Source organism: Pelodiscus sinensis, chromosome 1 (genome assembly GCF_052426305.1).
Source record: "Pelodiscus sinensis isolate ZL-2025 chromosome 1, ASM5242630v1, whole genome shotgun sequence".
Lineage (NCBI taxonomy): Eukaryota > Metazoa > Chordata > Testudines > Trionychidae > Pelodiscus > Pelodiscus sinensis.
The window spans coordinates 315,187,092-315,212,120 of record NC_143052.1 but is presented as its reverse complement, the minus strand read 5'-3'; the positions used below and the strand labels follow the sequence as shown (position 1 = coordinate 315,212,120).

At 43.6% G+C, this 25,029-nt stretch overlaps 1 protein-coding gene across 1 annotated transcript in view; it reads left to right on the top strand.

The window, feature by feature from the left end:
• Positions 1-1,982: 1,982 nt before the first annotated feature.
• Positions 1,983-25,029, top strand: part of LOC149525869 (protein mono-ADP-ribosyltransferase PARP4-like) — an 87,234-nt gene continuing 64,187 nt past the window's right edge. Inside the window, 8 exon segments of the mRNA XM_089775612.1 lie at positions 1,983-2,272; positions 6,145-6,277; positions 8,776-8,971; positions 10,384-10,522; positions 18,024-18,102; positions 18,675-18,788; positions 19,959-20,108; positions 22,951-23,088. Of these exon segments, the coding sequence (XP_089631738.1) occupies positions 6,146-6,277; positions 8,776-8,971; positions 10,384-10,522; positions 18,024-18,102; positions 18,675-18,788; positions 19,959-20,108; positions 22,951-23,088 (948 nt within the window). The 5' untranslated portion in view covers positions 1,983-2,272; position 6,145.

Below are 25,029 nucleotides of genomic sequence, written 5' to 3'. Positions count from 1 at the left end.
AGCTGGGGGGGCGGGCTGTGATCACTAGTGCGGGGGGACGGTGCTGGCCGGCAGCAGTGTGATACTATGTTGAGCTGGACCTGAGTCTCTGGCTTTGAGGAGCCGTGGGATAGCCCTAGCCTGCCACTTCTCATGACTGCTGGCCATGCACAGCGCACGCGCCACCCGCCCTGCAGTCTTGTAAAATAACATTACATTGTCCGAAACTGAGGCGTGGGCCTTTCCAGAGTGGACTAGAAGCAGTTAGAGCTCTTTGCGATGCTCTTGGATTTGGATGCTCGTTAATAACAGTCTTAGATGTCCATTGCATTTTTAGCGGATGGTGAAACAGGAAGGGGACGGGCAAGTGGGCAGGAGTAAACAAAGGGGAAAGTGTCGGGCTTTTCCGTTTTAGGCATGTCTGTGAATACTTTTGGTCTCCAGGTAACTGGCTTTAGGTGGCCAGCGCTAAGTTCCAGCAGGTGACTCGCCATTGTGCACCCAGTAACCAATGGTACATGCAGGCGGGGACTTGTCTCCACACCTTTGTATCAAGGGAAAGAGTGGAACAATGAGCTCACTTTTGCATGAGCTAGGTGCAGCTCTTGAATTTGTTGCTTGTTGCTAATATTGTTGTAAACCTCACTATCTCATAATTCAATATCTGGAATTGTGTTCCAAATCTGTTCCCTCCTAAACAGAGACTAAAACTGGAGAGAAGCATAGGGCATGCGAGTGCTGCTTGGGGTAGGGAGAGGTAAAAGGGAGGGAACAGTTAGGAACTGCTGCTGCTTTATCTCTGGGTGTGTGAGACAGAAGAACAGTTGGGAGCTGCAAAGGGGCTGCGCTGCTGTTTTCCAAAATAGGAAAGGAGGAGGGCTGACCGGAGCTGTTTCGGAGAGAATTCTGCATCCATCCCACTATCAGCAAGTGGTACCTGTTGTAAACCTTTCTTTATTCTTCCGTTACAGTCCTACATCTTTCCTAAATTACTGTCCCCCATCTTGCATAATGATACACTGTACCACTCATGGTGTAGTAAAAGGCAAGAACTTCCACATTTACTTTGTCTATCCTCTTTTAAAACCACTGAATTTTAGGATCCTCTATTTTAAATAAATTGTTGTAGTAATATTTTTTCAGTATTTGTTCCTAATGAAAACTCTGTGGTCCTCCAAAATTGCATGATCTGTGTTTTTAGACATTAAAAATTTCTCTTTGACTTTCATATATGCTAAAAACAAAACAAACAGTATTGATAACAGTGACTCCAATCATGCAGTTTGATCTCTGTGTCCTCATGAAATCCCACTGAGATTAATAGGGCTCTGTGGACTCCCCCCAACACGGATTTAGATTGCAGGATTAAAACCAACGATTGTCGGCAACATCTGTTTCCATTCTCACACGTTCCCTCATTTGCCTCTTCTGGTGTTGAAAACAGTTTAATACCTTTTTCAAAACAGTTCTGGGGGAAACTGCGCTATCTAGCAAACAAATAGTTTTCAACTTCAGTTGAGAGGTGATTAGTTCGGTGTCAGGCTCGTTGCTGATAACCATTGTTATCAATGAGTTACTTGCCTTGTGCGGATGGACCCCTAATGTGAAGCTTTGTAGCTCCAAAAATGAAGGCAAACGCTTCACTAACATTTGGCAAAAGAGCACAAGTTAAACTCAGATCCTATAGCAGGTAAAATACCTGGTCAAATTAGGCTGATGTTGGAAATGTGCATGTGGAATTAAAATGCAAAGTCTTTTGTGCCGATCCTTAATAGCAAGCTGATCCCCAAATAAAGGTGCTTGATTGACATAATCGGCTTATAAGTGACACTATTATTCGTTGTATTAGTTTTAAAGAGATAATAAAGTCAACAAGCGGTCACTTGTCCTGGAGGATCAGGGCGAAGAAACGGCGGCTGAAAACTCAGCCCCAGTTGTCCCTCCCTCCCCCCTCTATTCTTCAGAGGTGAAGCAGGGGAAGGCCCGCCCAGGGCTGGATTCAGTTTCCTAATCACGAAAAGTCCCCAGACGAATTCACTTGCACTATCGTCGCCATTCCGGGTGCAGATGGTTGCGGCTCCTAGCTGCGCTAGTGGGAGAACCTGTCGCTTGTGCAGTGCTGTTGATCATCTGTTTCTCAGTCAGTGCTGTCTTTTGTGGCGTTTGGACGGGCGTTTCCCTAGCCTTAGAACAGAACATTCCACGCCCTCCAGTCGTTGTACGCAGCCTTGTCTCCCACTCATTTTTGCAGATACCGGAAGATCCCTCTGGACAGGGAGCTTGCTCCCAACAAGTGAGTGTACCCAGTTTGTGTCACTCTCTACACTACGTTGTAGGCTAGACGTGGACACGGGTGCTTCTTTACTTCTATTGCGTTGTGTTTCTTATTTAAGTTGCAGACGAACCGGGGGAAAAGTGAGTGAAAGTGAAATCTTTCCTCCCACGGGATTTGCACCTCCCCCTCAGCTCACTGTTGACTGTATTCAGGGCTGATCGCTCTTAAGATCGTTCTCCCTTCTCTAGTTAAGCAGTACTTAGATCAACAGAAAAAGTGTGATATGGAATGCCCTTTATGGTGCTTTTCTGGGAATTATTGCCATCTGTTTGGATTGTTTCTTGAATTGGAGGATCAGATCTGTGTCCTAGACTGAGATTTGTAATGATTTTCATTAACTTTAAACTCTAGAAATAATGCTTCAGGGGGAATAGCCGGGTTAGTCTGTACCCGGAAAAACTTAAAAAAACAACAAATAGACTAGTAGGCAATCTTAAAGACTAACAAAATATGTAGATAGTATCATGAGCTTTGGTGGAGGCAACCCACTTCTTCAGATGACTGCAGTATTAGAAGTCCAGATTCAAGAATAAATAAGGGAAGGCGGGGGAGAGGAAAAAAAGAGAAAAAAGGTATTTCCTAACTTCTGAGAGCTTGACTTTGCAAACATATTGTAGGTTTTGTGTGTAATGTGACAAAATAGGAATTTTTCATAATATTTTTGTGTTTCTGTTTCTTCAATCTGTAACATAGTTTATTAGTATCAGAGGGGTAGCCGTGTTAGTCTGACTCTGCATAAACAGTGAGAAGTCCTGTGGCACCTTATAGACTAATAGATTTATTGGAGCATATGCTTTCATGGACAAAGACCCACTTTATCAGATGCATCAGATGAAGTGGGTCTTTGCCCATGAAAGCATATGCTCCAATAAATCTGTTAGTCTATAAGGTGCCACAGGACATCTCGTTGTTTATATAGTTAATTAGGTGCTGGACAAAGATTGTTTTACTCCTTGCATAGATCTAGAGATTCAAGTATGACTGATGCAGCGCTAGCTAGGGCCTGGGATTTACCCAGCCATTTGGTACCTAGCAACTAATGACCCTGGACAGCTGATTCTCCTCCCACCCCCCCTTTATTTTTGTACATAATTCTACATTTGTAAATTCATCTTCCTTGACAAAGAGATTGTACTACTGTTCTTGTGGTGCAGGGGTTCTCAGAACTAGGGGACATGACCCCCCTAAGGGTTATGGTTATTACATGGGGGGTAGCAAGCTGTCTCCACTCTATACTATACTTCACTGCCAGCATTTCTCATACTATTAGATGTAAGCAAGGTCTGAATGAATGCTTCTGTTACAGCCAGCTGGAATGGGAGAGAAACCCTGGGTGTGTCTGTGTAAATAGTTTGCCTCTGGTTTGCTTAGATTTGTTAGATAGTTAGATGATAGAATAGTGTTTTGTTCATTGTAATCAACTTGACTGGTGTTGGATCACAAATTGTGTTAATACTAATTGCAATATCTGTAATTATTGTGCGAATACAAAAGAAGAAAGTCTGTGCGTAATCTGGCACAAAGGAGAGAAACACTGTCAGTGTAAAGAAACTTGGATGGACAAAGGTTCCACTTCCAGAGCCCTATGAGGTTAAGCTAAGGGCAGGACTCTGAGTCTCACCAGGCTATATGTCTTCCAGGCATGAGCTATAAGACTGGTTCAACCTGTTTCTCCCCACTGTTTCAATAATAGAGCTAAAGATAAGCTCCATAAGGAGTCTCTTTTATTATTTAAATTTACTCCAGTGAATGCTGGAATTTCTTATGGCTGGACAGTACTTTGGGTCAAGAACTGAAATCACCGAGAGCTAAAATCATGAAGTTTGGCCCAGAGTCAAATCCACCACAAGCTGGCAGAAGCAGTAAGCAGGTGGTGATGGAGAGTAGGGATGTAAAATTTCAATTATTTGGCTAATCGAATAGTTGATACAGTTTGCATCGACTATTTGATTAGTCAATAAGAGCACTTCTGGAGGGGAATGGCGGGCCTCATGCGCGTGTCCCGTCGCCTCAGGGCAGGGGCGAGCCACTCACAGAGCTCAAAGAAGGTGTCCTTCTTCATCCTGAAGTTCTGGATCCATTGTTGGTCTCCCCAGCGCTCTAAGACTATATAGTCCTACCAATCGGCACTGGTGTCCAGACGCCAGATGCGGCCAGGGCATGCCAGTGTCCAGGTCCTGCAGCCGCTCCGCCACATACCCCAGAAGGGTCTGGAAGAAGGCCTGGGGGTTGGGTTGCTGCAGAGCCTGTGAGGCAGCCTAAAGAAAGTGCTGCCAGACTTGCAGCAACATGTCCAAGAGCTGCAGAGTGCCTGGGGCAGCTCCGGCTCCATGGTGGAGAGTGCTGTGGTGTCCTGAGTGAGGGCAACCAGAGCACACAGAGAAAAAATGCTTTGCTGTCACTCAGTGAAGTAGGCAAGCAAGCAGGGAAACCTAAGAACCGGCTGTTCAGAGGGGTCCCTTTAAGCACAAGCCTCAGATAGCGTCAAATAGCAGCCACACCAGGTAACTTCTAATCTGATGCCCTGCCAGAACCGGTTCCAAGCAACCTTAAATGCAATTCACCATTCAGTCTAGGTGAACTCACTATTTCGAAATAGCAAAATGCTATTTCAAACTGCATTTTGTGTGTAGACACGTTATTTCATAATAAGAAATATTTTGAAATAATTATTTTGAAATTAGTTTGAAATAACACTGTAGTGTAGACAGTCCCTTCCAGACACAACAGCATTACATGAAAATTCATAGAGCTCTCTGGGGATACAAAATTTGTATCTGCATCTAATCAGTGATCTGCAAACATGGTCCTTGGATATAAAGCCGATATCTGCAGATTTGCAGAGCTCTAAAAATTCTTTATTTCATGGGGAAGGGATAGCTCAGTGGTTTGAGCATTGGCCTGTTAAACGCAGGGTTGTGAGTTCAATCCTTGTAGAAGCCATTTGGGGCAAAAATTCATCAGGGATGGTACTTGGTCCTGCTTTGAAGGCAGGGGACTGGACTTGATGACCTTTCAAGGTCCCTTCCAGTTCTAGGAGATAGGCAATCTCCATTATAATAATCTTATATACATTTCCAGCAACTGTATGCATTTGTCACAGAGCCACAGGAACAGCATTCTCAAGCAGCTCTGGAACAGCGCCTGGGATGACCCCTTCCATGTGTCAACCCCCTCAGGGTCAGATTCTTTCACTGAGCTAAGCCTCTTGCCTTCATCACCTCCTGGGATTGAATCTCAGAACCTTCAGCAGCTATCTGCTCCCCTCAGCAAGTCCCCCTGAACTGGATACTCAGGAAGACTTAAACACCCAAGGAAGCAGTGCACCCTGACCTGCCTAACTCTGGAGTGACTCTCAGCCAGCATAGTAAAAACAGAAGGGTTTATTAGACGTTCTTAATTATCACCAAGAATAGAATTCAGAACAAAGTCCATCTTGATCAGACCAAGCCAGATTCCTCTCTGACCCCCTTGAGTTGCAGTCCAGAAGTGTCTTCTCCTTCTAGCAGCCCAAATTTAGCAACCCTACCTCAGTCCTTTGTTCTTGTTCATGGGCAAAACTTGTCACCTCACCAACCTCCTTAGCCTTCAATTAATTGTGATTATTTTTAATCACAATTTTTTTATTTAATCCTGAGTTAACTGCTATTAATCAACAGTCCTAGTTAAAGTCTATTCAGAGTTGGCCTTTTTTCAGTGGAATCTTTTTTAAATGTTTCTAGTGTAGACAAGGCTGTAATGTTTAGTAATAGGTCACTTGGGTGGGCTATGGAATGCAAGCAAATTTTGGAAGTTGTTTTTAATTAAAACTTTGTTTTGTTTTTTAATAGGATGACTGTGGCGATCTTTGCAAACTGTGTGTTCTTTCTTAAAGTGAAACATTTACCCATTCAGGAAAAGAACAGATTGAGAACGTGCATTAAAGAAAATGGTGGACTAATTTATTTTATGCTAAATCATGAGGTATATTTCTTTTATTTTCTTTTTTGTGTGTGTGCTCTAATGGGAAAATAACAGGTAATATGAACACTGAAAAAGATTAAATGGTGTAGAAAGTGTGTGAATGAGAGAGCCTCCAGGTAAACATTTTAATATAAATAAATCTATTTATCAGTGCAGTTGTAATGCATCTATTATATAATCATTAGGTGTCACATAACAATTAAGAACGATATCCTTCCTGTTCACAAACGGACCAGAATGTCTTTACTTTGTTCTATATCATTTTTATGGCAGTCTTTTTCCAGGAAAAAATTACCAGGCCATTATTTTTCTTATCACCAAGGTATTGCACATTGTGACAGGTCTTGCATTAGGCATTAGCTGAATTTTTGTTTGGGTTATTATAAAATCATAGAAGCGTAGGACTGGAATGAATCTTGAGAGGTCATCTAAGTCAGTCTCCTGCACATAAGGCAGGATTCTGTAATAACTAGATCATTAATGACAGGTATTGATCTAACCTGTTCTTAAAAACATACAATGAGGAAGATTTCATAACCTCCCTAGGCACCCTGACAGGAAATTTTTTCTAATGTCCAACCTAAACCTCCCTTGCTGCAATTAAAGACCATTGCTTCTTGTCCTATCCTCAGAGGTTAAGGAGAACAATTTTTCATCCTCCTCATAACAACATTTTAAGTACTTGAAAACTGTTATCTAGTGCTTCTCTCACCTCCTCGCCCCAGTCTTCTTCAGACTAAACAAACTCAATTTTTAATCTTTCCTCGTGGGTCATGTTTGCTAGATCTTTGACCATTTTTGTTGATCTCTCTGAATTTTTTGTTCAATTTGTCACATCTTTCTTGAAATGTGGCACCCACAACTGGCCACAGTACTCCAGATGAGGCATCATTAGTGCAGAGTAGAATGGAAGAATTACTTGCTTACCACCTTCCTGTTAATATATCTCAGAATGATGTGAACTTAACTTGCAAAATGGTGACTCATATTTAGCTTGTGATCCACTATAATCCCCAAATACTTTCCACAGTACTCATTTTTATATGGCCATTTCCCATTTTGTACGTGTGCTTTGCATTTGTCCTTAATTTCATCTTATTTACTTTAGACCATTTCTCCAGTTTGTCCAAATCAATTTGAATTTTAATTCTGTACTCCATAGCTGTTGGAACCTCAGCTTGGTATCGTCCACAAACGTTATGAGCATACTTTCTATGCTATTATCTAAATCATTTATGAAAATACTAAACAATACTGGACCCAGAACTAATCTTTGCAGGACCCTACTCTCTCTGCCCTGCCAGCCTGGCTGTGAACCACTGATAAATACTCTCTGGGAATAGTTTTCCATCCACTTATGCACCCACCATATAGTAGCTCCATTTAATCTGTATTTGTGCCTTGGCCTTTCTAATTTTGTTCCTACAGACTTGTATAGTTTGTTTTTATTTATCCTTTGTAATTTTACCTAGTTTCCATGTTTTGTAGGGCTCTTTAGCAAAGTTTGGGTGTGAGAGCAGATGGATGCCAGAAAGAAGGCAATTATATTGTAGTTTTTTATTTGCAATGCACATTTAAATGCACATTAAATGTACAGTGGAAATAATGCCAGGTACCTGATCCCAGGATGGGCTTAGCACTGAATTCAGTGGGAAATGAAGATAAACAGAACATTATGGATTTAAGACCTGGAAGATGAAGATATTTTTTATGCACAGAAGTAGTGAACCATGCCAAGAGTCCATATTGGTGTGCCTCAGTTTTGACCTGGGAGAGAAGGTGGTTTGATCTTTATGTGTTTTACTTCTTGTTTTTTTCTGATTGAAACTGCAAATGTGGTTTCTAATTAGGGAAGAAAGATGTTTCAGAGATATGGATGCTTTCCTTAGCTCATACATGACTTCACTGTATGGAGTGTTGAACAAATTGTTTAAACCTTACTATTATTTATACTACTCCATAGGAATGAGTGCCACTTTACAAACATTTAAAAAATAACAGGTCCCAGCTTTCAGGAACCTACTGTTTAAATTATGTATAATAGAAAGAGGTGACAAGGAATTGTTTAAAGGGAAGTATATTAGGAATACAACATACACACATAATCCCTTCCCTTGCAATGCATCAGTTTGATGGCAACTGTTTAAAAGTGCATGTGGGTTTAGAACAAAAAGAGAAGAGTACTGAGTCTAGTTGCAGCAAAAGTATTCAACAGATGAGACAGATCATCTTGTATTGTCAACTCAGAATCTCCCACAGCACGTTACCACACCTCTATAGTATGGACAGATGGCAACATCTAATCATATCAATTACTTAAGAACCAAAAAATAACTTGTGAAATTTTATCTTAATATGTTGTCTTTTAGAGTTAAGTAATTCACTATTCTTATATTATTTACAAATATGAAATGACTATTGAGTAAACAAACTAAATCTGCAGTAGCTACTTATTTTTGTATCTGCATAATGAGTGTGATTTTTAACCTTGTTTTCAGTGTACCCATGTCATTGTGGATAATGTTGCTTCACTCAGCTCTTATCATCTGAAAACTATCCAGAAGCATCAGCTTCCCATTGTAAGTGCCGATTTCATATGGAAATCAGCTGAAGAAGGAAAACTTTTACAGGCTGATGAATATGAAACTAGTAAATCATTGGAAGGTAGTTCTGACCAAAAGCCAAGCCATTGTGGTAAGTATATTTAGTGACATTTTTTATGGGCTGGTTACTTTGGAAGGGTAGTGTGATGGGGCAGCGGCGCCCTGCACTGGGGACGGTGCCAAATCCCTGTGCGGGGAGCAAGCGACGGAGACAAGACTGGCCACTGCACCGGTGCGTACAGCCAGCGATCGCACGGGGGAGGGGGCAGCGAGGGAGAGTAGCGCAAGGGCCGGGGAGGAGAAGCGGACGGAGACCCTGGAGCATTATGTCACCCAGCGCGCCTGGTGTCTGGCCCGGACTCCCTTACGGGAACTTGTCACAGGCAGTTTTCATTTAGAACTAATTTTAAATGGATCAGCAACAATGGTTGTTTGCCAAAAATTGGTATAATAGTAGCTGCAGAAAAGATGCTGGGTATAAAGGACGACAACATATTGGAGTCTTTCCACTGATTTTAATGGGCTTTGGATCAGGCCCTGAAATAGGAATATCTGTATGGGTAAAATAATAAATCCAACCATGACAGTCTTTTTGATGCCACTGAAAAAATATCACTTGTAGTTAGTTAGAAGCCTTACTTTTGTTTAGCACCATAGATTGAGTTATCAGAATACTATGTTCATTTCTAAGACGACACACTTTGAGAAATAATGAAATCTACAGGGCATGCTGTAATAATAGAAGTATGGACTTAATAGTAATGAATATAGAAGAAGGTTTTGAACATACTAAAATACTATAATTAAGGTACAGACTACAGTTCTACTCAGAAAGAAAAATACAAGATGTCCGTTCTGACTGTGTGAGAGATTACTCAAGAATTTGAAAATAAATCAAATAACCTGTTTTAGATTATTAATCCCCTCATATAGTGTCATAATTTTTTTCCGACTGAGACTTGTTCATTATTTCATAATCATTTTTTAACCCTTCTAAGTAACTTTTATTTCTTTTTGGTTTTTGGTGATAGCAGTATCTCCTAATTAATTGTCATCTCTAAGTTTTGTGTGTTGTTCACCCCCTCTTTAAGTTTGTAGTAAAAATGTCATTTTACTTTTCTGAACAACTTATAATGCAAAATTTAGTATCTCATGGATAAATTAAAGTTACAGATCACTGTGGTCTTGAAAAACAAATACAGGGTTAAGAGTCAGGAGCCACTAAATTCTAATCTTGGCTCTGCCACCAACTCACTGTTGGATCTTGGCCAAATCATTTTACCTCATTGCCTCAGTTTCTCTATTTGTAACCTACTACCGTTTGTCTTAACTACCTGATAGGAGTAATGTGATGATTAATTATTTAGTATCCATACAGTTCTTTGAACATGGAAAGCACTTTGCAGATGCTAAGTAGCATTATTGATTTCTGAGCTATTAATATGTTAAACCTAAGTAAGCCAGGTAGATGGAGTAATGCCAAGGAATGTATTTTGATAACAGATGAAAAGAACCATCTGTCTTCTGAGCATGACATTAAGGAGAAAGAGGATCCCACTGAGAAGAATGAAAACAGTGGCCTGGAGCTCACTACTTTGGAAGTCAGTGAGAGTTCGGTTGGGCCCAATATGGAGAGTGTCAGGTAATCCCTCTGACCAACATAAAAGAAAAAAATGTATTTTACTATTAAGTGTGAAAGGGGGTCAGCTTATGAATTTGCCAGAATGTCATAGATTTTTAAAGCTGACATCTACAAACTAGGTTTACCGATATGGAATAGAATCCAGTAACATAACCCCTTTTCATTGAGTCCAGGGAACATTATCTTACTATAGGCTGAATCTGTATAATCTGGGATTCCCTCGTCCAGCAACATCCCTGGTCCAGCATTGTCAGTGACCCAATGGATACCCCACAGTTGGAGCACTTCATGGGAAAAAAACAGTGACAAACTCCCCCCTCTCCCTTGACCCCTGCTCACTGCTGGCCCCGTATTTAGCAACTCCTTCCCCATTCTCCCAGAGCTTCCAGAGTGCCACAACTGATTGGCAGTGTTCATGCTCAGGGAGGGAGGGCAAGGAGCAGGGATGAGCATTCTTGGGAGGGAGACGAGGAGTGACTGCAGAGCCCGAAGGCCAGGAGCAGAGCCCTGTAGATGGGAGCAGGAACCTCGGCCAGCAGCAGAGGGGCTGGCATTGACTTCCCCAGGTCTAGCAAATTCCCTGGTTCTGGATAGGTCAGGTCCCAAGGGTGCTGGACCAGGGAGATTCAACCTGTAGTTTAACACTGGGTTCTTTTCAGGTCAACTTGACGCTAATCTTGTTTTGAGAAGTACTGTTCACTTACATATTTGTAACTGATCAACAATGTATTAATTCACCAGAAACACAGTCATATAAATAATCAACACTTGCCCACTCAAAAGCAGACACAACCAGGTGTGTGTATTACAACACAATATGGTCATGCAAGCAATTATCACAGAGCAGAGTTGAGGCTCAGTAGTTATATCAAAGACCAATGCAAATTACCTAGAGGTCTCATTACATTTACTTATGGATCAACAATTCTCAGTCCTTTAGTACCAAGCACATTTATCCCAAGTGCAAAGGTTTGTAAAGCTTTTTCAAGAGTGTGATTACTTCTCTCTGACTAGATTGGTCCAAAAGGGACAAATTTACAGAATTAAAACCAGTTGCTTAAAACAACTTCTTTCAGTCTTTCTTATGCCAATTTGTTGGACTTACAAACGAAGTAAGACTTACCCAGCATTACCTGGGTTTGGGACTGGCCCAGGGCTGGGAGGGGGAGAGGCATGCACCCCACCCTCCAGCTTCATCCTGGTTAGGTCCGGGGTGGGGTGGAGCTGCTCAGGCTACCAGCTGGCACTCGCTGGGGCCAGCCCAAGGTGGCAGGGGTCACGCAGCAGCTGACAGCTGCTTCCCGGGACAGGCTTGGGTGGTAGTGGCCACGCTGCCAGCCAGCGATTGCTCATTAGGGGTGATTACTGCTCCCTTGTGGTCATTGGTGAGTATAACTGTCCCTGCTATCACACCCCTCCCTTTCTCTTTGATGCGAAACAATCTCATTCCATGCACATCCTATTATCCCTGCAAAATCAAACACTAATCTTGATTTAAGTTATGATAAGAGGAAGCTGCATTCCAAATTTGGTAGTCCTAGCTCTTACCATTTAGGAGGAGTTCTTGAACAAACTGACTCACAGATGGACAACAGATTCAAATTTCTAAAATATACAGTAAATAAGATATATTTAAAGTGTAAGGAGAAGGTGGCTGCTGATCACCTATTCATATTGAGCAATGGTACTCAAAGTGCGGTCCACGGACCAAGTGGTCTGCGACTCGAGCTCAGGTCTCCCCCGCCATGCAATGTGGGAAACAGCAGGCTGTCATGGGGGCTTGTCTATGTCCCCATGCCTCAGGCGAGGCTTTCCACCTCACTTCGCTCTTTGTGCTCGCAGCGTGCAGTTGAGCCTGTTGTTCCTGCACACCTCTGGTCACCATGTTGCTGGGCATCGGCCCGGAGATGGGATTCTCAAGCAAGGAGCTGCTAACCCTGCACTTCCCCCTGCACCACACCTGGTGCAACCGGGACCTGCCCGTCCTCTGCGCGCGCTGCAGAGTGCGCCCCCCTCTGCCCATCTATTGGGCTGTGCACTTCGGCAAGGTGCAGCCCAGCCTGTGGAGGGGGCGCTGCCCCCCGGACCTTAGCACTCACACAGCACCACCTTGCTTTGCATGAGGGTAGGGGGGAAGTGGGAACTGCCACCTGGCTTGGTATGGGGTGGTCTTAGTACCGTCCATAGCCCCCGGAGAGTAGGGTTGCCAGGTGTCCGGTATTTACCTGGACAATCCAGTATTTGCAGGCTCCGTCTGGTAAAGAAATCCAGAAAATACCGGACATGTGAAATGAACAGTATTTCCTGTTTCCCTCGGATGGAAGCCCAGCGGGGACAATTTTCCCCTGCCACGTCTGGCGGGGGTGGGGGAGTCGTAGTGAAGGGGGGCAGGAGAGGGCACTTGCCGGGCACCACTCTAAGGGGGCGCCGGGCTGGAGTGGGAGCAAAGTGCACGCTGCTCTGGCCCATGTAACCAGCAGAGACCCAGGAGCTGGCCATGTGGTGCCTCCCTCTACACAATGTGAGCCGAGGCAGCTGGGCCAGGCGGCAGGAGCAACGACTTTAAAAGTAAGATTAACTTACCCAGCCATCCCGTTTCTCTGGTGCCTGGCTCTGCAGGGGGGATGAGGATTTGATTGGGGCGGGGTGCTCCCGGTGCTGGGGATGCCTGGCTCAGGGGGAGAGGTGAGTGCACTGCGATGGGGGACGCTGTGGGTGGCCTGGGTCTGAGGCAGGGGTGAATGCATTGGGATGAGGAGTACTAAGGGAGCCTGGCTCTGGGGGAGGGGTGGGTGCATTGGGAGTTAGTGTGTGGCCCCAAACTGGAGGGAGTGGTGCAACTTTTGCTTTTTTCCCCCAGCTCAACAGAATTTTTTCCAGGTGTTATTTTTTGGGGGAGGAGGAGCGGTGTTCGATATTTTTCGTTAAACCATCTGGCAACCCTACCAGAGAGGGCCAGAGCCTGGACTGTGGGGGCGTGCCCTCGGGAATGTGGGACACAGCAGGCTCTCAGGGGGGTTGTCCATGTCTCTCTGACAGAGCCAGCAGCCACCTTGGCATCCTGCTGTCACCTCCTTCCCCTCTAGTCCCTGCTTGTTCAGACATGAAACATGGCAGTGGCTGTGTTTAACCTGGTGGCTCCCCATCCATGGTATTCAAAGGTGCAATTAGTAAATTGTCCACAGATGAGAGTGTTCAGTGGGAAGAGAGTGGTTCTAAATGAAACCTGAAAGGTGGTTCCAGTGAGAGGCAGCGGTTCTTGGGGGCTGGCCGAGGAAGACTCAGATGCTCATACAGTTCAGCATGTGAAAAAAGGGAGGGAGACAATGGAGTAATTGGAAACCGTAGGCTAGACGGAGGTTACATGTTTTTATTGAAATCTCCGAAGCTGGAACTCTTATCCTCATGTCCACAAGACAGCTTAAAAACATTTAGGGTATGTCTACACTACAATGTTAGTTCGAACTAACGGACGTTAGTTCGAACTAACATTCATAGCCGCTACACTAGCGCTCCGCTAGTTCGAATTTGAATCGAACTAGCGGAGCGCTTAGTTCGAACTAGCAAAACCTCATTTTACGAGGATTAAGCCTAGTTCGAACTTACTAGTTCGAATTAAGGGGTGTGTAGCCCCTTAATTTGAACTAGTGGGAGGCTAGCCCTCCCCAGGTTTCCCTGGTGGCCACTCTGGCCAACACCAGGGAAACTCGTCTGCCCCCCTCCCGGCCCCGGACCCCTTAAAGGGGCACGGGCTGGCTACGGTGCCCGTGCTAGGTGCAAGCCTGCCAGCACCCAGCCAGCAGACCCTGCACCTGACACGGCTCGAGCCAGCCACCCGATGCCCCCCAGCCCACCCCCTCTTCCCGGGATCAGGCTGGCGGCTCCCGGGAGCTTTCCCTGGACCGCAAGAGGCAGGCACCTTCCTGGGCTAGTGCAGACATCGTGGACCTTGTCCACGATCTCCGCACTAGGCACAGGAAAGTGGCCGTCTAGGGCAGGAGAGCTGCCAGCCTGGCCACCCAGGAGCAGGTGTGCATGAAAATCAAGGGGGTCCACTGAGACCCCCGACCCTGAGCCCTGAGCTTACAATGGCCGTCCTGGGTCAGACCAAAGGTCCATCTAGCCCAGTAGCCTGTCTGCCGACAGCGGCCAACCCTAGGGACCCTGGAGGGGATGGACCGAAGACAGTGACCAAGCCATTTGTCTCGTGCCATCCCTCTCCAGCCTTCCACAAACTTTGGGCAGGGACACCACTCCTACCCCCTGGCTAAGACTACTCCATGGACCCAACCTCCATGAATTGATCTCACTTCTCTTTAAACTCTGTTCTAGTTGTAGCCTTCACAGCCTCCTGCAGCAAGGAGTTCCGCAGGTTAACTATTTGCTTTCTGAAGAACTTTCTCTTACTAGTTTCAAGCCTGCTACCTATTCCTTTCCTTTGGTGTCCTCTAGTCCTTCTTTAGGGGAACTCATGAAGAACTTTTCTGTATGCACCCTCTCCACCCAACCCCTGCTTTTAGAGACCTCTATCCTGTTCCCCCTCCGTCTCCTCTTTTCTAAGCTGAACAGTCCCAGTCTCTGTAGCCTCTCTTCATCTGGGACCTGTTCCCAACCCCTGATCATGTTAGTTGCCCTCCCCTCTCCCAGCCTTTCTCTTCCCCTCTCCCACCTCCTTTTCCCAGTCTCCCCCAGTTTTGTTCAATAAAGACAGAGTCAATGTTGGAAGAAACGTTATCTTTATTTTGTACATCAATAAAAAGGGGGGCTAGGGAAGGGTAAGTGGAAGGAGGTGAGGGAGGAATGGGGTACGAGCCCCCGATGGGGAGGACTGGGCTGGCTCTGCGGGCTTCTGGGGGTGGAAGCTCTCCTGCAGCCCCCTGATTGCCCCCTCTCCCCAGATGGCAGCCTGCGGCAAGTGCAGCCGGGCTGATGGCCGAGTGGTGTGATGTGCCCAGTGTGGGTACTCCGGGCAATCCAAGCCAGGACTGCTTTGCAAGCGGGGCACCCCTTAGAACTCTCTGTCCGGGGTGGGGGTCGGGACCCTTTAAGCGCAGCCCTCAGCTAGCCTGAGACAGCATCTCCACGCTCTAAGTCCTCCTCTGATGTCCTGCCGGCACTGCTTCCGGCCATCCTTAAGCCCTGTTCAGAGTCCACTCAATGTGGACTTGCTAGTTCGAATTAGCAAAACGCTAATTCGAACTAGTTTTTAAGTCTAGATGCGCTAGTTCGAATTAGCTTAGTTCGAATTAAGTAATTCGAACTAAGTTAGTTCGAATTAGCACTGTAGTGTAGACGTATCCTAACTCTGGAAATCTGGCAGCAGGCTTGTGCATGGAGGCTTTACACAAACTTCTTGTCTGAATACAGTTCTGATTTTTCAATGGGCTTTCTTCACCTCTCCTGCCCCTGCCCCCACACACCCTCCAAGTGGGAAGCCAAGCTGGTGCTGCAGGGCTCCCTGCTGCGTGGGGGTGGGTGGGGCTAAGCTCCCTCCTCACCCTGCTGGGGGAATGGCAGCACAGTGACTCGTGAGGCTTTCCCCACTGCAAGGGGGCATGAAGCCAGGTAAGTGTCCCCCCTCATGCCCAGACCCGCGCACCTCAATCCCCCTCACTCTCCTCCCTCCCTCTTCCCAAGACCACACAGACCTAGCTTGCTCCAACACCCTCCCTTGCTCCTGCACCCACCCCGCCTTCTGGCCAGACACCCTCCCTCCTGGCCAGAAACCCTACCCCAGCCTGCTCCTGCACTCTTCCTTGCACCTGCACCCTCACCTCTGGCTAGACACCTACCCCCACCCTACTCCTGCATCCACCATTGCTCCTGCTCCCTCCCCCTGCCCGACATCCTACTCCCAGTCTGCTTCTGCACCCTACCTCCCACCCAGACCTCACAACCCCTCTCCCTTCTGAACCCCACCTCCCTCTCAGATCCCCCCCATGACTATCCCACTCACTGGCAGCCCTGTCCCACACACTGAACCTCTCTTTTTGTCCTCACCCAGAGCCTAAGAGGGTTCATAAAATCTACTAACTCCAGAACCCCAGAAAAGTAAATCTGGCCTATGGGAAGCCCTGAACCTCAGTTCTCCCTGTCCCTTCCCCTTGCCCAGTGGAACTGGAGCACCAGAGGCAGGGCCGGCTTTAGGCCGATTCAGCCGATTCCCTGGAATAGGGCCCCGCGCCTAAGAGGGCCCCGCTTACGGCTGCGCGATGCATGCGCAGTGCCCCCTCCCCGGGGCACACAGTGCATGCGCAGGGCCCCGGGCGCGTGGCGCATGCACAGACCCCGCCCCTGGAATCGGGCCCCACACTTGTTAAAGCCGGCCCTGGCCAGAGGAGTGAGGTGTCTCAATTGGGGGCCACATCAGTGAGGGTTGAAGGTTTTGGGAGTTCTTTTGCTTCTCACTTGTGTGGTCCCCAACTGATTTTTTGGTGTGTTAGTGGCCCCCAACCCAAAAAAGGTTCCCCACCCCTGCCATAAAGAAAACATTGAAATCTTTTGTGTTGAACATAAATTAATATTTTTACTTTATTTAAAATTAGTTTTGATAAACTAACATGAGAAAGTTAAAACGATCGATCTGTTTAATAATTTAAATTAAACCGTTCTTCCTAGCTGCAGCACTAGCAAAATGGTTTGGATGTACAGTAAAACTCCAATAGTCCGGCATCCAACTGTTCGGCACTCCTGATACTCTGGCATCAAAATGCCAAGCGCTCCTGACCAGCTGATTAAAAAGCCTGCTGCTCAGCACACAGCTGGCTGTAACCAGAGGGAGCATAAGATTGGGGGAGGGAGAAAGGGAGTGGGATCGTGTTACAGTATGGTGAAGAGCATTTTGCTTCAGCGAAGGGGAAAGGGGAGGGGAGGAGAAGGAGGATCACGTTACAGCACGGAGGAGAGAGACCTGAAGAGGAAAGGGGAAGGGAGGGGGAGGAGGATCAGATTACGGCAGGGAGGAGCTGCAAAGAGGAAAGGGGAGGGGAGAGGGAGGGAGATTGTGTCCGGGCCAGCTGTTAAGCCATGCAGCTGTACCAGACCTCTTGATTCTCCGGCAAATCTGATAATCCGGCACCACCTAGGTCCAAAAGGTGCCAGATTATCGGAAGTCTACTGTAATTATGTAATTAACGGTGAGTTTCCATTAGCAACTGGTGGCCCATGTAAAAGTTTACACGGAGCCAGGTGGTCCACGGACCAAAAAATTTGAGAACCACTAATATTGAGGAATGCTAAAATGCAACTGGGTGGTCAAAACCATAGAAGCCATTTAGCAAAATAGTGGGCCAGGCAGTTAAATCAACTTTTAGTGCAACTTTTATGACAGTGATTTTTACTTGTTCAGAATAAGTTTTTTATTTTTCTGAGCTCTGAAAAAATAGACTTACATTGTATAAGTGTGAGGCTGGCACTTAATGTGATGGTGCAACCTTATAAAAATACCGATTTATATGATTTATTTTTAAAAGTTTGACAATTTCAATTATTCTGATTTCAGATTTTATACAGAAAATGATCGAGATACTCCTTATTTTCCACAAGATTTTGAAGTTGCAAAATATGATGTCCTTGAAAAAGTAAGCATCTTTAGTGACATCTCTTATGTTAGTAGAATGCAGTAGGATCAAAAAATGGTTTGCAGTTTTGTATGCATTACTTAATTCTTTACTTTTACAAATTATTATGCCATCATGGTCACAGAAACAAAGAACAATATTGACATACCAATATAAAGTAGTGCTTCTTTCAGTGCCTAACTCTGCTTCAAACAAACTAATTTTTATAGAAACCCACAAGGTAATAATACAGTACAATAATATATCTAGTCTTTGGGCAGTTTATACAGGTAACAAAGGTTTGCTATAAATATATTAAATGTAATTTAAATAGAGTAAGCTTTCATTTAAAAATGCAGAAGACTTTCAGATCTCTGATACTGACTAGAGCTTCTGGATGCTGCAGGAATGAAAATAATAAATAATTACTATTCATTCCATTAATGCTTTCATAGCAGTAAACCGTGATTGTTCCCTATAACAATGAAAAGTTTGTGGAGGATATTGGAAAGTATGACAACAAACAGCTGAAGAAAACATTAAAGAAAATATGAACTGGAAATGTATTGAAATTAAAATGTTTTTTTTTTCAGATTAATATTGAGAAAGGCAAAGAATTTGTAGTTATTGAATTGCAGTGTTCCCAGGAATCGTGTGAGTTTCCCTTTCGAATATCTGTACACTTCAGCATGTCAGATGGATTTACGGTATGCATGGGTTTTTGCCATTGTTGCAAGTTTGGTTGTTTATTTCAATACTGAGAACACCTAACCCATAGTGCTAGATGCCCTATTAGAATTCTGAAAAAAACCACTTCACCTCTCAGGTACTTAGATTATATCAACATTGTCAACTGTTAGGCATTCTTGGAATGTTTTTTTTCTCATTTGTTTAGTTTGTCCACAGTTCTTGCCATTCATTCTTTGCTCATATTTAAATTAGGTGTTTAAATTTCAGTTAGTTTTTAAGGCGATCTTTTGGTCAATTTGTTCACAATTAATAACCCTTTTGCCTGTTTGTCTCAGCTGGTACAGGTTGAGCCTCTCTAATCAGGCACTCTCTGATCCAGCAATATCCATGGTCTGTCATGATTTACTTAGCTGGATGTCTACTTATCATGGGTGTGGCCAAGTTTCCTGTAATCCCATAAAGTTTGTTTACAGCCATCAGTTCTGGCTCTCCATGTTCTGTGATGTTATTTCGCTCTAAGTTACTCCTAAATGTCTCTAAGGGTATGTCTACACTACCCCGCTAGTTCGAACTAGCAGGGTAATGTAGGCATACCGCACTTGCAAATGAAGCCCAGGATTTGAATTTCCCGGGCTTCATTTGCATAAGCGGGGAGCCGCCATTTTTAAAACCCCGCTGGTTCGAACCCTGTGCAGTGCGGCTACACGGGGCACGAACTAGGTAGTTCGAACTAGGTTTCCTAGTTCGAACTACCGTTACTCCTCGTGAAATGAGGAGTAACGGTAGTTCGAACTAGGAAGCCTAGTTCAAACTACCTAGTTCGTGCCCCGTGTAGCCGCGCTGCACAGGGTTCAAACCAGCGGGGTTTTAAAAATGGCGGCTCCCCGCTTATGTAAATGAAGCCCGGGAAATTCAAATCCCGGGCTTCATTTGCAAGTGCGGTATGCCTACATTACCCCGCTAGTTCGAACTAGGAGGGTAGTGTAGACATATCCTAAGAGCCTACTAAGCAGTGGAAAAGTTGGTAATGGTGCTAGATAATACTGACCTCTCATGAATCAGATAATTCTCTGGTTTGGCACTTGTCAGGTCCTGCAGGTGCCAGACTAGAGAGGTTCAAACAATAGTGTGGCATACCACAAAACTTCTGTAAGTCTTTTTCTTATGTATTTTGATGTTATTCACAGAGTAAAAAACTGTTCATAAGAACTAAGACTTCTGAAGAAGTAAGAGAAAATTATGAGATTTATGTTAAAGATCTGAAGAACCAAGATTTCCTGTTAAGAGAAACCCTTCCCCTAGGTGCAGATTATTTAGCCTCCACAAAATTACAAGAGGTTAGTATGGTTTATTTGTTTGAATTATTCTGTTCTTAATGATATATCTTCAGTATCTTCCAACAATTCTTTCTTATTCTAAGCAAAACACTGTGTTGTCTGATACTGCTATGCAGTAACTAATGGAAAATGCCGACTTCATGGTAATCACTGGAGCAAAAAAAGCAAATATTTTAATAATCTCCCTCTGTATACATTAGAAAATCTCTCTATACTTTCTTTCTCACCTTTGGATGTGTGGATTGCACTGGTTTGTATGGCCCTACCTTACTTCTCCAGGCTTTACCTTATTAGAGGAGTGTCTTGGTGATAGGCTTGTACTATTTTTGCCAGAGCTTTTTAAACCAATAGAAATAGTATGTACTCTCAATAAAGACAACAATAACTTTCCTAGTGGAAATGGGATAGATTTAGAGTCAAAATTTAAAAAAAGAACAAGTTAAAAATTATTTAGAAAAGTTAGATGTCTTCAAGTCACCAGGGCCTGATGAAATGCATCCTAGAATACTCAAGGAGCTGATAGAGGAGGTATCTGAGCCTTTAGCTATCATCTTTGAAAAGTCATGGAAGTCGGAAGAGATTCGAGAAGACTGGAAAAGGGCAAATACAGTGCCCATCTATAAAAAGGGAAATAAGAACAATCCAGGAAACTACAGATCAGTCCGTTTAACTTCTGGTGCAAGTAATTAAAGAATTGATCTGCAAATAGCTGGTAGATAATAAGGTGAGATAACAGCCAGCATGGATTTGTAAAGAACAAATCATGTCAATCCAATCTTTTAACTTTCTTTGATAGGATAACAAGTCTTGTGGATAAGGGAGAAGCGGTGGATGTGGTATACCTAGACTTTAGTAAAGCATTTGGTATGGTCTCACATGACCTTCCTATTGATAAACTAGGGAAATACAACCTAGATGGGGCTACTATAAGATGGATGCATAAAAACTGTTCCCAGAGAGTAGTTATTAATGGTTCACAATCAAGCTGGAAGGGCATAACAAGTTGGTTTTGGCAGGAGGTCTGTTTTGGGACCGGTTCTATTCAATATCTTCATCAACAATTTAGATATTGGCATAGAGAGTACGCTTATTAAATTTGCAGATGATACCAAGCTGGGAGGGGTTGCAAGTGCTTGGAGGATAGGGTCATAATTCAGAATGATCTGGACCACCTAGAGAAATTATCTGAGGTAAATAGTATGAAGTTTAATAAGGACAAATACAAAGTGCTCTATTTAGGAAGGAACAGTCAGTTTCACACATACAGAATGGGAAGTGATTGTCTAGGAAGGAGTATTGCAGACAGGGATCTAGGGGTCATAGTGGACCACAAGCTAAATGTGAGGCAACAGTGTGAGGCTGTTGCAATAAAAGCAAACATGATTCTACCCTGCAATGATTAGGCCTCAGTTGGGCTACATCTACACTGCAGGGTTTTTGCTCAAGAAGTCTTTTGTGGAAGTGTTCTTGTGCAAAAACTTCTTGCTCAAAAGCATGTCCACACCTCAAAAGTGCATCGCAAAAGCGATGTGCTTTTGTGCAAGAGAGCTTCCACACTATATGGACGCTCTTGTGCAAGAAAGCTCTGATGGCCATTCACAGAATGGCCATCAGAGCACCTGTGCTTTTTCAGATAGGCTCTTTTTGCACAAGAAACCCCTGCATAGCATCCACACGCACCTTTTTGTGCAAGAGTTGTAGCGCAAAAAAGAGTTATGCCTCGTAGAAGGAGCTATACCTTCACTGCAAAAAGCCCTCAGTTCTGTCGATTGACTGTAGATTTTATTCTGCAAAAACGTGCTTGAGGTGTGGACGCTCCATGGGTTTTTGCACAAAAATGGCCATTTATGCGCAAAAACCTTGTGGTGTAGACTTAGCCTCGGAGTACTGGAGTATTCTCCTTGGCCTCTGATGTTAGGACAAAAGCAATGGGCTGAAGTTGCAGCAAGGGAGGTTTAGGTTGGACATTAGGAAAAACTTCCTTTCGGGGGGGTTAAACACTGGAAAAAATGACTAGGGAGGTTGTGGAATCTCCATCACTGAAGATATTTAAGAGTAGGTTGGATAGACATCTATCAGAGATGATCTAGATGGTGCCTGGTCCTGCCGTGAGGACAGGGGGCTGGACTTGATGATCTCTCAAGGTCCCTTCCAGTTCTAGTATTCTATGATGCTATGAGTTTGAATCCTGAACTTACAAGAATCAATTGCATAATAAAGAAAATAGTAGTGACCTGCTGTCCATTATCCATCAACTCTCAACTGAATTGCTCCTGCAGTCATGAAGACTGGGGAAGGCATGGAAGCAATTTTGGGGTAGTCTGCCACAAACAATGGAGGAAAGAAAAGGGGAGTAGAGAACAACTGAGTTAGCTGAAGAATTTGTGTAAGACAGAGTCTTCATTTGAGTTTAGGGGATTGATTAGAAAATTTGTTCACAGGAATCATGGCTGTGGTTCAAGTGGTTTGGGGACTTTTTAAAGGAAAAGGAGAAAGAATCGCAGTGTAGTAGAGATTTTTGTGGACTTTCTTCCAGCAAAGCTGGCAAAATAAACTGGCTGTGTTATATTTAATAATACATCCCATTCATTATCAGACACCCCACCCAACTTTCAAGCAAGAACATGGCCTCACTTTTACCATGCTCCTCATCCAGAAGACTTTATGTAAACAAGTCTCCCGTTTTATCAATGGGCCTAAAGAAGTCATCGTAAAAGTTAACATGCATATCATAGAATATTGCGTATAAGAACAGGGAAATCAATGAGAATTTTACCAGTGTGAGAACTGCAGATGCAAGTTTTGTATTTTGCTTTTATTCATTAATATTTGTTTACTACAGCTACTTCTAGAGGAAGCTATAAATTCAAGCACTTTATCCCAAGAAATTAGTGCTTTTGTAGAACTGATCTGGGCAGAAGCACTTGGTCATTTGGACCATTTACTACTTGAGCCAGTAAACAACCTCAGCCTCAATGATGTAAGTTAATTTTGCTGGGAGATGATTACTCTTTGAGAATTAATGTTATGTAAGTATTAATGTAAGTATTTTACTTCAAGCAAGAGTATTTTGCTCTTTGTGCCCTAGGATCAGAACTATACTGGATATAGTTGTATTTAAACACACCTCCATTTCAAAACTAGTATTGTTTTAATTTCAAGTTTGCTTTATATATTTTGCTACAGGAGTTGAGATTACTAGGGAACGCACATTAACACTTTTTAAATGTGGAGAAAAGGCATTGTCAGCTAGGATCCCTTAGCTCTGGAATGCACCTTGCTGGTCAGATAATGCTCAGAGCTGCTGATCTTTGGAGAACAATGTAAGGTGGGAAGGAGATTTGGAGTCTTTTAGGGGTGAAAATTTTCCAATATGCAGACACTGATCAGTACTGTGCATTATTAATAGTGTGTGTGTGCAAGAGAGAGAGACGGAGAGACACAGACTGCAGCAGGTGCATTTTATAAATCAGTTAATATATAAATTAGACATTATTTGATGTGGAGATGTCAGAACCTGTCTACTGAGATGATATTTGTTGGGATATGTAAAAATTAATAGGGTCTGTGATGACCCTACATCAGTGGGTAAGGGGTCTAGCCAGAATAGGCAATGCCATTGCCCTTTAAACATGTTTTTCCCCTTTGTCCTGGTAGCCTTGGAAGATGGTTGCACTGAACAGTGTCTTATTTTGTCTTCACACTTGTCCATAAAAACATTTTCAGGGTTGAAGCACTCTCTCCCTCCCTAGAAGCTGCCGATTAAGACAGTATGTAATGCTTATTCAACTAAAAACCAGTTAACAATAAACAGGGGCAGGTATAGTTATTAATATTCATTTTATGGGAGTTAACATTACTAAATAAAGTTTTAGGAAAAGTAGTGATAGACTTGCAATTAACATACTAAAATAGATAAAAGGGATTAATTGGTGCAAAATTGTTGCCACTCAGATATTGTGTTGACTGTCCAAGGTAAACATGCGTGGGCAATAAAACAGTTCTGTTTACCCCATCTGCTTCTGGATCGCCTGTTTCTTCTCTAACAAATATTCAGTCATTACCACTATAGATAAGATATGAACCACAGTCCTAGAAGTGAAAGGTTTTGAATCCCAGTGTGTCCCTCTGTAAAAATTAATTTGATAATACTAATATATTCTGACTGACTTCACTGCCAGAAACACCATTATGTGCAATTTCCTGAGAAACAGTCGTAAGTTTCTAAAATATAGGAATTTAAAAGCTGCAATTCGGTTAGCATACATTTTCTAATGTTGCCAAAGGGCCATTGTGAAGCAAGGACCAACCTTGGATCAATACTGACATGGAATAGAACTTGGTTATGAAGTCCCTGGACTATCTCAACACTATTAAACTACAGGATATTGCTTATGGTTTGCCTTTTCCCTGCTATTCTGTGATCTACAGCAGAAAAGATCCAATGGAAATGTATTACAAGTAACAGCCCTATTGAAACTAATTTCAGCTAAGCGAGCAAATCTATTTCCAATTTTATTTCTAATTTGGACACAATGTCAAATGGACAATGGCCCTAGAGTGCAATCTTCAGGCTGTTGTTACAAATACATTTTGCAGTTTGTGTACTTTTGATAAACTAATGATTTAGAAGTTTCATTAACATTTATAGTTAATCTTCCTGTGGTTTCCAACCATAAACCATCTGTGATAAGTTTTCCATTATTTAATAAAGAATTAGATTGACCTTGTGAATTTACAATAAACCAAAAGGCATTACCAGCTAATCAAATCCATATTCTTTTTTGTTATCTACTTGGGGAGGTTCTGTTCCCCTTACTTTCTGATTAGTCCTGTTGAAATCAGTATGATTACTCACAGAGTAGCTCAGCATGAGGGTAAAATCAGGTCCTTAGTTTTGATTGCCAAACTCCATTGCAAA